Source organism: Vipera ursinii (genome assembly GCF_947247035.1).
Source record: "Vipera ursinii genome assembly, chromosome: 1".
Lineage (NCBI taxonomy): Eukaryota > Metazoa > Chordata > Lepidosauria > Squamata > Viperidae > Vipera > Vipera ursinii.
The window spans coordinates 168,848,828-168,862,840 of NC_139512.1; the positions used below are offsets into that span (position 1 = coordinate 168,848,828).

At 39.6% G+C, this 14,013-nt stretch overlaps 1 protein-coding gene across 1 annotated transcript in view; it reads left to right on the forward strand.

Annotated features, from left to right (window-relative positions):
- ANKAR (ankyrin and armadillo repeat containing) overlaps positions 1 to 14,013 on the forward strand; it is a gene marked incomplete at its 5' end in the record, with an annotated part of 47,700 nt that overhangs the window by 31,295 nt on the left and 2,392 nt on the right. Inside the window, 8 exons of the mRNA XM_083368606.1 lie at positions 1,482 to 1,723; positions 2,590 to 2,743; positions 2,853 to 3,014; positions 4,931 to 5,037; positions 6,658 to 6,780; positions 9,945 to 10,103; positions 11,552 to 11,669; positions 13,767 to 13,876. Coding sequence (XP_083224732.1) covers positions 1,482 to 1,723; positions 2,590 to 2,743; positions 2,853 to 3,014; positions 4,931 to 5,037; positions 6,658 to 6,780; positions 9,945 to 10,103; positions 11,552 to 11,669; positions 13,767 to 13,876 — 1,175 coding nt within the window. The remainder of the gene's footprint in view (positions 1 to 1,481; positions 1,724 to 2,589; positions 2,744 to 2,852; positions 3,015 to 4,930; positions 5,038 to 6,657; positions 6,781 to 9,944; positions 10,104 to 11,551; positions 11,670 to 13,766; positions 13,877 to 14,013) is intronic.

Here is a 14,013-nt window from a genome sequence, read left to right on the forward strand (position 1 = left end):
GTTCCCCCGCACATGAGTGCTAGTCGTTTCCGACTCTAGGGGCCGGTGCTCATCTCCGTTTCAAAGCCAAAGAGCCAGCGCTTGTCCGAGGACGTCTCCGTGGTCATGTGGCCGGCATGACTAGACGCCGAAGGCGCACGGAACACTGTTACCTTCCCACCGTAGTGGTCCCTATTTTTTTACTTGCATTTTTACGTGCTTTCGAACTGCTAGGTTGGCAGAAGCTGGGACGAGTAACAGGCACTCACTCTGTTACGATTCGACCCGCCAAACTGTCGACCTTCTGATCGACAAGCTCAGCATCCTAACCCACTGAGCCACCGCGTCCCTCATAGACAGACATAGTTAAACTCAAATATGAAGTGCAGCCTTAGAAGTCTCAGTGCCAAGGAGAGTAGATACTTTTACTAGGAAACTTTTACCTTCTCATTCCTGGTTCCATCATTCATTTGTATAACCCATTAAGGAATATCTTGCCCTACAAGTGCTAGAAAATTGGTTTTAATACTTTGAAGGGGAAAAAATGTAACATCATTATCGAAGTAGAGCAACAAGTCTTTGTCAAGCATTTTAGTGTAATTATTAAGTCAGGAAATAGATATAGTAAAGAAATAAATAAGAGCATATGCACTAATACAGGGGTTTTCAAAATTGGCCCTTTAATGACTTGTGGACTTCAACTCCCAGAATCCCTCAGCCAGGCATGCTAGCTGAGGAATTCTGGGAGTTGAAGTCCACAAGTCATAAAAGAGCCAAGTTTGAAGACCCCTGGTTTAGGTAGACAAAAGTTAGCAAATTATCTCTAGTAGATTGGTTTGGAAACTTCTATCCTCTTTAGCTAGTATGGCCAATACCAAGATTCAGGGAAGTTGCAATCTCTAAAATATCTGGAAAATATCAAATTGCTTATTCAGAGTATAAACAATGCTGAATAAAAAAAAGAAAGAAATAGACATAGATGTTATAGAATCATAGGGCTGGGAGGGACTTTGGAGGCACACTGGCTGATGAATTCTGGGAGTTGAAGTCCACAAGTCATAAAAGGGCCAAGTTTGAAGACCTCTGCAGTAATATTTTAAAATTTTAACATCTACAGTTTATTTATTATTATTTATGTACGTTATGTTATTTCATATTTTTTCCACGAACATTGAAAACATATACTCCTGGCACATCAATACCAGTATAAAAAGGATAATCTGCTATAGCTTCTTCTTTTAAACTGGGAAGATTAGATGAAGGCTATACAGTAAATGATTTTTTTCAAAATTATATGTATAATAGTGGTTACCATTTGGGGATTCATGGATGATTTTGAGGCGATCTATCAATGGTCAGAGAAGTAAAAAAAAATCATTCAAAAGGAAATATTCAATCTGTAAATTGTCATTACCGCTATAAGTTATAAGAGTCATTAAAAGATTGAAGCAGATTCTACATGTATCTGGCTTTTATTTTTTATTTTTGTTTCTGCTTAAAAGATGTCCTGGTGGCAGTGGCCTCAGCAGTAATTGCAGAAATTTCTCGTGGGAATATGGAAATGCAGAATGCTATCGTGGCGGCAAACGTTATTGATCCTCTAATTCAGCTTCTCAGAGGAAGGAAAATCAGTGTCCAGGTTAAAGGAGCAATGGCAATTGAGGCCCTCTGTCAAGGGAACACTCTTATCCAGATGAGATTTCTATCCAGATCTGTGACCAAGTTTCTTCTGAAGCTCCTAAAGGCAAGTGTTTCATTTTTTTTAGTGGGTTGTCTTACCCAAGTCATTGTAAGGGATGATGACGATGATGAAGATGGTAATGATGATGACAACATGCCATCAAGTATTGTCAATCCTTAGAGACCACATAGCTAGAGTTTCCCATGATTTTATCTTTCCCTAACCTGGTCCTTCAAGTCTCCCAACAATAACTGAAATCATCCACCTGGCTGCTGTGGGTCCTCTTCTTTCCTTTCCTTTCCTTTCCTTTCATCTTTCCCCAAATCAGAGACTTCTCCAGAGAGCTGGGCCTTCACATAAAGGCTTTAAAGTAGGATAATTTCAGCCTTGGTGAGATCTGGATTGGTTTGTTCGATGGTCCATTGGCTAGTTTTCTAGGTTCTCTGTGGTATGTTCAGGAGTCTTCTTCAACAGCAAAGTCCAAAAGCATCAATACTCTTCCTATAGAGTAGGTCAGGGGTGTCAAACTCAATTTCATTGAGGGCTGCATCACCATTGCGGTTGCCCTCAGGGGGCCGGGTGGGTGTGGCCTGGGTGGGTGTGGCCTACTGTGTGGGCGTGGCTAGAGCACGTATGGCCTACTGGGTGGGCATGGCCAGCTCTACATCATTCGCATCAAGGGTGCCTATGGGGGCCTGGGCAGGAGTGGGACAGATCTGAGGGTCTCTGGCAGAAGGAGGGTCTCTGGGCCAGGGCCAAGGCAGTGGCGGCCGTTCCTTCACTGTTTCCAGGATGGCTTCGCGGGCCGCATGAAACCACTTCGCGGGCCAGATCCGGCCCCCGGGCCTTGTGTTTGACATGTCTGGAGTAGGTGATAAGTGTGCTGAGAAGTTTCATATATAGCTTTCTCGTTTTGGTCCAACTTCCAGGCCTTTCACTTGAAGGTGAAGGAACAAGGGGCTGTAACCCTCTGGGCCCTAGCTGGACAAACCCTGAAGCAGCAGAAATTCATGGCAGAACAGATTGGGTACAATTTAATTATAGACATGCTTCTATCACCGTCTGATAAAATGCAGTGTGTTGGTAAGTCACTGTTGTTCAGCAATCACAGGCACATTTTTTTAAAAAAAATAATCACGTAGGAGCTCAAAAAAAATCTTAAATATATTTGTTACTTTTGTCGTTTTGGAAGGAGGAGAAGCTGTCATAGCTCTTAGCAAGGACAGTGAAATTCACCAGAACCAAATATGCGAAGGGAATGGAATTGCCCCTTTGGTCCGGCTGTTAAGAAGTGGAAGGATAGCAGAAGGCACCCTCCTCAGTGTGATCAAAGCCTTAGGCACAATGTGTGTAGGTCTGTAGTTCCTTTTCTATTGCTGCCAAAGTATAACAGTGTTAAAGCTTTTAAGTTTAAGTTAAGTTTAAGTTTATTATATTTGTATACTGCCCTTCTCCCGAAGGACTCAGGGCGGTGAACAGGGCACATATAAAATACAGAGTACAAAAGTTAAAAGAGAATTAAATAGGAGCCCTAGCTAAAACAATAAATAATAGTATAAAAATCCGCAATAAAAACCCCAACACATCCCCCATCAGGCCAGGCCGGCTTGTTCAAATAGATAGGTCTTCAGACCGCGTCGGAAGGAGCGAAGGTCAGGCGCCGTCCGGAGCTCAACCGGCAGCTGATTCCATAAGGCCGGGGCGCCCACAGAGAAGGCCCTCCCCCTGGGGGCCACCAGCCGACATTCTCTGACTGGTGGCACCCTGAGGAGGCCCTCTCTGTGGGAACGCACAGGGCGGAGGGAAGTTGACGCCGGCAGCAGGTGATCCCCGAGGTACTCCGGACCCATGCCATGTAGGGCCTTAAAAACCATTACCAAAACCTTGAATCTCACCCGGGAAAAAACCACGGGAGGGCCTAGGAAAGAGTAGTCTTAATATTGTACAATATTGGACGACTTTGAGAGCTAGAGCAGTCCATTTCCCCCTACGTGGCAACCCTCTTCACAACACAGGTGCGTTATCAAAATAGTTGCAACCCTACATCTGCGCAGTTTGTGACTCACAAAGCCAACTATAGCTCAGTCAGGATTTAGTTCACTCTTTTTCTGAATTTCCTGGTATACACTTCTGGAGGTATAGTTGGCTTGCTGAGCTTTTTTTTGAAAGAACATCTAAAGAAATCATCAGGAGAGATGGTATGAAATTATTGCCAGCAACTTATATTTTAGTCCCATTTTTTTTTCTAGAAGACCTTATCCAAGAATAGACCTTAATACAATCATTTCCAGCAATGTCTTCCGAATATACAGTATTGTTTTAATTCAGATTAGTCAGTCCATACAGCCTTCTACCTCGATATAGAGTACTCTACAGTACTCTGATAGTACTGTACTGTACAGATGTCAGCTGCAGACTTGTCCTGCTATCTGACCCTTTTTTAACCCAGGATACTTCCAGGGTCTAGTAAGAAAGCCAAAGTAAAAACTAGCTTTATGGGGTAAAATCAGTGCAACTGACGGTAATGTTATACTAAAATCAGTAGTAAAATATTGGTAAGTTCTAAGCACCAAGAAAATATTTTTTAATATCTGGGAATCTCTTTAATATCTAAAAAATCTCTTCATCTAGCATTTTAAAACTTTAAAAGTAATCCTAATTCTATTTCTCACAAGATGATGTTTCCTAACTTGAGGAGTTGTTAGATTTTATCTATCTATCTATCTATCTATCTATCTATCTATCTGTCTGTCTGTCTGTCTGTCTGTCTGTCTCTGTCTGTCCGTCCGTCCGTCCATCCAACCATCCATCCATCTTTGCACCAGTTTTGATTCCTAGCAACTGCCTGGACAAGTCCCTTCAGTTTTCTTGGCAAGGATTTTCAGGAGTAGTTTGCCCTTGCCTCTTTCCTAGGGCTGAGAGACAGTGACTGGCCCAAGGTCACCCTGATGGCTTTGTCCTAAAGTGAGGCTGGAATTCCCAGTTTTCCACTTTTCTAGCCTGGTGCCTTAGCCACTATACCAAATTGGCTCTCTCATACACTGTTTATACTTGGACAGAAAATCATACCTCATTTCTGGACTCAAAGGACTTTGCTAGCTCTTGATTTATGAGGACTTTCCATTGATTTAAGCTAGATCATGGAGCATATACTTGCTTAAAAGTAAAGAACAGTTAAGGGACTGTATTTTGCTTGTGCTAATTTTCCTTCCTTCCCCCCCACCCTTCTTTTATTTGTATGGATCTCTTTGCCTGACATCAAATTTGTAGGTGAAGCTCATATAAGCAATCCACTTAGTCAAGAGAATGTAGTGGATGAAGGGGCTTTGCCGATACTTGTTCATTTACTTAAAACTCATCCATCCCTTCAGATAAAGGTGGGTTTTAAATGTTTGTCGTACAGATCTAAATTAGAGAATCTTAATTTAGCAAGTGTCTCAAATGGTGACTGTTCGCAGTTACAACGGTGATCAAAAAATAATTTCACTATCAGTCCTCACATTTGTAACCTACAAGGGTCTACAAAGCAAAGGAAAACTGAACTAAAAATATAAGCATAGCTGCAGTTTCATTTAGTGACTGCTGCTCATAACAACCCAATGGACGATTCCAATTGTGGTCGCTAAACGAGGACTACCTATGGTTCTTGAATGGTTCTTTGATATGGTTCTTTGATAGTTTCTCCTCATTGAATAATATAAAAGAAAATACATTTGCAGGATGCTGAAGACTCTAGTTGATGAAAAATAGCCTACCACGTTAGATAATGGAGCTTCAATCTTAAGAACATGTATTTGACTTTGCCATAATATCAGCATTAATTAAAATATGAATAATTTATTACTATTATTTCAGTCTCTAGGAATGAAGTTGATGAAATATACATAGTTACCATAAAAACAACTAAATCAAGTGGGCAGAACCTTTACAATGAGTAGTTGACTTCCTGGGAGCAGAAGTGGATAGTCATATCCTAATGACACAATGATTTATTTATTTATTTATTTATTTATTTGATTTGTATACCGCCCTTCTCCCTAAGGACTCAGGGTGGTGAACAGTGACATAAATGTCAAAATGCACAAATACAGAAAATTGAGAATAAATTAAGCCCTACTGCCCAAATGTAGAAGATAAGTTAAAACCACAATTAAAATTAAACCCGTCAGACCAGACCGGATTGCTTGAGATTGCTTGATGATCTTGAGAGAAAGACAGTGTTTCATAGAATTAGCTAGCTTTGAAAGGATAGTTCAAGACTATCAGTCCTGGCTTAGTAGGCCATCAACTTCACCCTAGCACTAAAATCATAAATCACACTGGCACATATATACATGCATAAAAAGATACTCCTGCAATTAGTTTCTACAATTGTCCTAAGGATATTAAAATATTCAGTGAGATGTATTTGTTATTTGCACAGACAAGGAATGTTGCTACAATATTTATGCCTGTGCATTTTTCTTCTGAGCATGTTACAGTACTTACAACTGTTTGCATGACATTTAGGATAAACAGAACAGGAGAAAAATGCACAGAATTGGGGATTTGAAAAGAAGAAAATACTTTAAACCCATAGAAAGATTTTTGCTTTCCACTAGGTTTTATGATATGCTTCATGTCTATATAGTTTAATTCGTTATTTTCTTCTAAAAATATGATATAAAAGGTTGAAAAAAATCTAGATGTCACACTCTGATAAGGTTACAGTACCAGGTCTGAGCTGCAACACTCTGGACAATTGTTAAATAGCAGCAAAGATATATATAACAATTTTACTTTTTTTTGCTGTGATCTAGAAATACAACTAGACATTTGCAGCTGAGATCTAGTAGTAGTAATTTTGGAGAAAGAGGATCTTTCCTTTCCTGAAGAAAATATTCTTGGGCACCAAAGCTAGATTTCCTGAAGCCATAACAAATTATAGGATTATTTTCACTCCTCATAAAGTATTATGATTCATATTTTAATTTTTCCCAATTCTAATTCATCTCTAGGTTGAAGTTGCATTTTCGTTGGCTTGTATTGTTTTAAAGAATAGCAGTCTGCAAACTGTATTACAAGAGAAAGAAGGTTTTTGTTATTTGGATGTCCTTAAGCTTTTTTATGCAGCAGATAAGGTAATGTCTTCAGTAAAATATTTGGTATTCATATTATAAAATCCAACAATAAATTAAGTATCTTCAGCATCTAGAGCTGTGGACACGTTTGGAATTTTGAGGAGGCACAAAAATGGTTGGAGTTAGCTCAGACCACAAAACACCCACTTTTACTTTTGACAAAGGAGAGAATTGGCCCTGTTGACACTAGTAGATGACATTCTGTGGGAAAGGAAGTAGGACTCTTTTGACGTTTGTGGATCTCTCATCAATTATCCTTTTGGATCATTTCCATGAGATGCACTTTGAAGACAATGTTCTACTGTGATGCTACTCATACTTGCAGGAAAATTTTCAGAGAGCAATACTGGATGGTGGAGCCTTGGCATCCTGGCAGTTCTACTGTGGGATGCCAAAAGATATTAACCTATCCCACTGCTTTAATATCTATACATTGCTGCTGGCCATCAGGAGCTTGGACAAGCAATACTATCAGCATGCTGATGACACCCAGCTCTACTCATTCAAAACTTCTGACAAATGTCTGAAAGCAATGATGAGTTAGTTGCCACGCCCCCCCCCAAAAATGAGGCTGAATTCTCACAACTTCTCCCTCCGTGATCTAGTGCTTTCTTACATTTGAATGTGGACTGGGACATGCTGGTATCAATAATAAGATTTGGGTTGTCTTTACACTCCGGTACTGGTGATGCTGTGGTGTGCCTGTGAGACTGGTGGGGAAGCACTAACACAGCTCCTGCTGTGTGCTTGTCACCTTGTGTGAATGAGGATGATTTCATTCCCCACCCCCTCTGGCAATAGAAGATAACATAGCTGCATATTGTCCTTGTCAGTAAAGGTACTAGGTATTTAAAAAAAAAGGGACGCGGTGGCTCAGTGGGTTGGGACACTTGAGCTTGTCGATCAGAAGGTCGGCAGTTTGGCGGGTCGAATCCCAAGTGCCGCGTAGCAGAGTGAGCGCCTGTTACTCATCCCAGCTTCTGCCAACCTAGCAGTTCGAAAGCACGTAAAAATGCAAGTAGAAAAATAGGGACCACTACGGTGGGAAGGTAACAGCGTTCTGTGCGCCTTTGGCGTCTAGTCATGCTGGCCACATGACCACGGAGACATCCTCGGACAAACACTGGCTCTTCAGCTTTGAAACGGAGATGAGCACCGGCCCCTAGAGTTGGAAACGACTAGCACGCATGTGCGGGGAAACCTTTACCTTTATTTAAAAAAATGATGGCTAGGGCTGATATCAGTGGATAACCTGTTCAAGGAAAGTATTACATCCTCTGGCATCTTTCCTAGAGGGATACCTGGATTGTTTTATGTCATAGCTAAATCTCTGACTGAAATATTGTTGTTTGTGTACATTTCAAAACTTGGAGGAGTGTGTGGGTGAATCTATTCAGGACTTGAATGTTAGAAGCTCCAGTGAGGGCTTTATCTCACTGGAGTAATTACTAGCTGTAGATATTTGCAGGAAGAAATAGTTTGCTTGGGCCTTGCAGTCAATCAGCAATTGAATAATGCATTTGATGAATAAAGGCTCCTTGAATATAAAATCTGAGATGCAAATCTCCAAACAACCATTAGATGGGGATAAAATGTAAAATGTTCTCTCTTGTGTACCTAATAGTGATCCCCAGTTTTGTAGCACAAGACTGGTAGCCCTGCTGTTTTGAAACGACAATTTATTATGCAAAATAGAACAATTGAGATGGGATTGTTGAGGACCCAGATTGTTGGGGGCAATAAGCTGACTTTGTAATAATGCCACTTGGGGAGGGGAAAGCCCTAATAAGCAGGCATATACATAGAATGAAGGCTATTGCTAAGCACATTGATTTGTGCTTAGATTGTAAGCCGCCCTGAGTCTTCGGAGAAGGGCGGGATATAAATGAGATTATATATATTTAAATGATATAGCTAATGTGGGAGAAATTTTGTATACTAGACAAACTTACTGTGATGACATAGGGCACAGCACAGAGGCAATGCAGTCAGCTGGCAATTCAAACTGCCTTTTAATTGCTCGAAATTTTCCCCAAATGCTCCCACGTTTCTGGCAAGCCTCAAAACAAAGACACACACACCTTCAGTCGCCTCTGGCTGCAAGTAGTTTCACATACAGTCTGATTAGGAGAGGAATTTACTCAAGGCCATGGAGATAACAAGGAATGACACATACATCATAAACCTAATGAGTCTGTGTGAATATACGCTTGCCTGAGAAGTTTCAGAAGGGAAGCCAAAATACAGTCGGAGGTCTTTGAACATTCAAGCAACTTTGTCAGTCAGTCCAATGGTCAGATTTTCTGGGTTTCCAAGCAGAAGTCACAGAACAAGAGATCAGCAACAACACACACAAAACTCTAAGGAATCAGCACTTGTTCCCGACAAATGTTTCTCCCCACAGCGTCTCCGTAAATCTCAGTCTCCAGGTGTGCCTTGTGGAGAGGGGTGGGACTCTCTCCTTCCTGGTAGTTGAGCCTGCCTGCATTGTTCCCTCCTTCTCTCCACTCTCTGTGCTCTAGGATCAGGTGGGGGTGGCCCTTGCTCATCACCTGAACTCTGTCTCTCATGTTCATCCTGTCCCAATCCTGAAAGGCCTTGGCCTGCCTTGGCCTGCTCTTCCCCACATTCCTCTGAAGCCACAGATGCCTCTCCCTCAGCCTCCATAGGGTTCGGTTCCAACTCATTTTCCTCCGCAGATTCAGGCTCCGATGGAGGCATGACACTTACTGGGTCAATGTTATAATGTCCATGTGGCCCACTTTCATGTGAAGCAAGAACCTTTGTCACTTAAATAATGAAATTTGTATGCAGTCTGTTAATTGGTGACAACTAAATATCCACATGTCCTCTTGCCAGTTTAATGACATTTGAATAACAGATAGCATTCACTCTGACAGCATCACCTTTTCTTTTTATTAGAGATCTTTTTGTTATCTTTTCTTTTTCCCTTTAGGAACGCTATTACTTACACTGTCCTGAGTGTCTTTCCAGATGAAGAACAGAATATCAAAATTTTAAATGAATAGTATATTTTAAAAAAAGAAATTAAATTCTTTTAACTTCCCTGGAATTCAAAGTAGATACGCTGACTTGGTTTGTGTGAAAAATCTCAGTATCTAAATGTGAACATTTACATGTTACTATTTTCTTGTTGTTTTAAGGATATCCGTTTACGAGCAGGATATGCTATTGCAATTTTTGCTTACAATAATCCTACACAACAGGTACTGATTTTAGAGTCTGGACCCATATCAATGCACGTATTTGAACCTCTTCTGGGCTCGGATGTAGAGACAGATAGAGCAATGGCTGCCTTTCAGGTACAAAACTGGGTATTGCATGAACAGTTGGGTCAGAATTAGTTCTGCACAATTATCAATAAGCATTTTGGAAGAATGGAGTTTGCCACATTCTAGAACTTGGAACTTTCCTGTTGGGAAGATTCTGTTGTAATACAAAAAAAATAAGACTTCCACAAAACCTGAATATGGAAAGAATATGATTTCCTAGATGCTGTTCTCTGGAAATTTTAGACAATTCCCATCAGTTCCCACAAATCTGGTTAATGACTAGCAATGATGTAGATTGCCTTTTAGAAAGCCTTTCTAAAATAACTTTTTGTAACGGAAGGCTTTCCACAGATTGAGTCAGGCTAAATTGATGGAGTGTGTGATTAAACTGATCTGGGATGGACCGTTCTTTTTGAATGGTCAGCTGTAGAAAGTGGGGTAGGTAGATATGATGAAAAGCAAGGGCTTTTCTGTCCTTGTACAAATGTTTTGAAAAACAGTCTACAGGGAACCTTTTCTGACAAGGCTCATTTCTACTTTTTGTTGGTGTGTTAGAAATCTTAAAATTTTTCAGGAAATCTTTGAGGAGTTTGATGGCTGATTCAAGCCTCTTCAGATATTTCTGTGAGACTAATTAATATTTTGAGAACATTTTGCTTGTTTTGTTCCTGGTTCCTGGTTTGTTCTTAAGTATTATTGGACACTTTGAGCCCTTTTGCTGGAATTGTGGGCCTTTATCTTGTTATGCTGCAAACTTCTGCAAGTCTATGTAGAATTAAAATTGACTAAATTATGTGAGATTTACTGAAAGGTAAAGTATATTTAAATTTGAAGCACAATGAATATGGAAATGTTCCAATAAATCAAAATGAGGGAGTGATGATGATACGTAATATAAAATCTTTAACTACTTTTAGCTAACTAAAATTAACTAACCTTAACTAATGCAAGGGGACGTGGTGGCTCAGTGGGTTAGGACGCTGAGCTTGTTGATCAGAAGGTTGGCAGTTTGGCGGGTCGAATCCCAAGTGCCGCATAACAGAGTGAGCACCTGTTACTTGTCCCAGCTTCTGCCAACCTAGCAGTTCGAAAGCACGTAAAAATGCAAGTAGAAAAATAGGGACCACTACGGTGGGAAGGTAACAGCGTTCCATGCGCCTTTGATGTCTAGTCATGCTGGCCACATGACCATGGAGACGTCCTTGGACAAGCGCTGGCTCTTTTGCTTTGAAACAGAGATGAGCACCGGCCCCTAGAAATGACTAGCACGCATGTGCAGGGGAACCTTTACCTTTAACTAATGCAAAAAATTTTCTCCTACTACTATGCTTTTGTAATTATAAGATTTCCAGTACTATGTGTATTTAATACTGTCACTAAAATGCTTATTATATTGTGAAAAATAAGGAATGGGGAAAAAAGGAAAATTATAGGAAACTTGTTTTATCTGTTGTGTCAAAAAATATATTCTATTTCAGATTGTAGTACTAGCAAAAATTATAATTAATATGGATCAAGTTAGTTTGTCTGCAAGAGGAATTTCTATCTTGGTTGACCTACTATGTTCAGAAAAACCAACTACTCTAGTGTTAACAGGTAACTATGCTGTAAGAGCAAATGTATATAAAATACTAACATACTATGCAGTATCACTGTAGTAACAGTTATTAATTATAATGTGGTGCTTAAGAATGAAGATTTAATGAAGGAAACAGGGATAATCTTCACTAAAGCCATAGCCATAGTTAGAATGCAGAATTGCAGGCTAACTCTGCCGACTGCCAGCAGTTCGATCCTGAGTGGCTCAAGATTGACTCAGCTTTTCATCCCTCCGAGGTCGGTAAAATGAGGACCCAGATTATTGGGGGCAATATGCTGACTCTGTAAACCGCTAGGAGAGGGCTGTAAAACACTGTGAAGTGGTATATAAGTCTAAGTGCTATTGCTAAAGTGGTTCCTACCGTATATCCTTCTTGAACAGTCTCAGGATTCACATGATTGTTCATATAAACAGAAAAAAGCATCACTCCACGCTGACTTTGAAAGATATATGAAATGAATAAGAAATTAGATCACCTCTAAACCAGTGTTTCTTAAAAGTATTGTTTTGGGAACTCTGGAGGTTTCCAACACTCTCAGGGTCCTCAATCAAATTATTTGCTAACCTATGTTGAAAAATACCGTATTAAATCCCGTCAAACAATCATGAGAAGCAGTAGCAGCAATTTTATTTTTTAGTATGTGATCAGTAAATATAACCCATACAAACAAAACCTCTTTTGGGACCTCCATAATTTTTTTAAATCTGGGAAAGAATCCAGAGAAGAAAAAGTTTAAGAAACAATAATCTAGACCGTACTAGGTAGGATGTAAAATGTGCTATTTTGATGGTCAGTTTTTTTTTTCTTTTTAAATAATAACTAATATAGTATTTAACTCTCTCCTTTCCCCCCCCCCCCCACCTTTCAGCCAAAGGATACCATTTGCCATCTTTGGGGTCAAACAGCAACTTCAGGAAAGGGGAGAGAATTCCTAGGAGAAAAGGGATGGTGGTGGAAGAATTTATGATACTTCAGGCCGTTAACAGGAAAGAGTTAACTGGAATATACTAACAAAATTATAAAAACAATAAAAAATATATCAAAAATAGAGAGCCAGTGTTAAAGTATTGGCCTAGAAACCAGGACATTGTTAAGTTTTAGTCCCGGAATGAATCCAACTGGATGATTTGGGGCGTCACTCTCTCTCAGTCCTGCCCACCTCAGAGGGTGGTTGTTATGGGTAAAGTAAGATTATTAGGTATGTTCATTACCTTGAGTTATTTATAAAAATAGTAAAGGAAATATAAAAATCTAATAAATCAATAAAAATTTTAATGTAACAACAATGGTCTGGATTGGTGTTTGCTTCTATTATTTTGAAACAAAGCCTACACATAAATATAAGCACATTTGCTTTGCTGTTGTCTAAGTTATATCCCTGAAGTAATTATATGTCTGGGAAATCCACTAAAGCTTCATCACAATTTTCTGGAAAAAATATCCCTGAAATAAGCAAATATTTTAGTCAAGATTTTAGTCAATTTCAGTTAAAAAGTTTGATTCTTTCATAGACACATCTGTGCACTTCTTCAGCTGAAGGAGTGGTTAACTGAATACTTAACTTTCCACCTAGCTGAGCATACCAAACGAAGAGAAACAAAAACAATGAAAACTGAAATATATTAAAGTCTTGTTTCATTAAAATATTTAGGAAATTACAATCGACTGATACAGATTTCTTTCAGATTTTTCAATGCTGGAACTCCGTAAAATGATAAACAGATGCGTATAATTGCCACGAGTATTGAGATTAAAGTAGAGCAGGAAAGAAAAATGCTACTTTTAATAATTTAATGTTAATCTGTATCTTACAGGTTCCACAATTGCCCACTAGGTTAATGCAGGCGAAGCCAAAAGCAAAGCCCGAATCATATTTCCAGTCTTCCATTGTCTGTGCTAGGCAAGGTTTTCAAAAAATGAAAACCAAACCCATTTTAAGTGGCCTGTGAGCCCACAATAGGGTGCTCTGGTTCGGTTTGAGAAACTCAGGTCCAATACTTTGGAAGCTCCGATTGTACTGAAATGTGTTGGATACAATTTATTTGCACAATTTAGAAATACTTATACTTCCATTCCATTTCCCCACCCCTAGGAAAATTAATAGCTAGCTTGGCCCACACAAGGGCAGGCATTCCAGAAGCAATCACAAGCTTGGGAACTGTCCAACGTCTTTGTTATCATTTATATGCAAATGAAGAGGAGGTAGGAGTTTAAAATTCTGATAAATTTTCTTACTGTTCAGTAGAGACCAGACTCTCTCCCTGCCACTTGATATGAATAGAGCACCATATCACGTTTTTTGTCTTGTATCATTATATGTTCATTTCACTTTGAGCTCT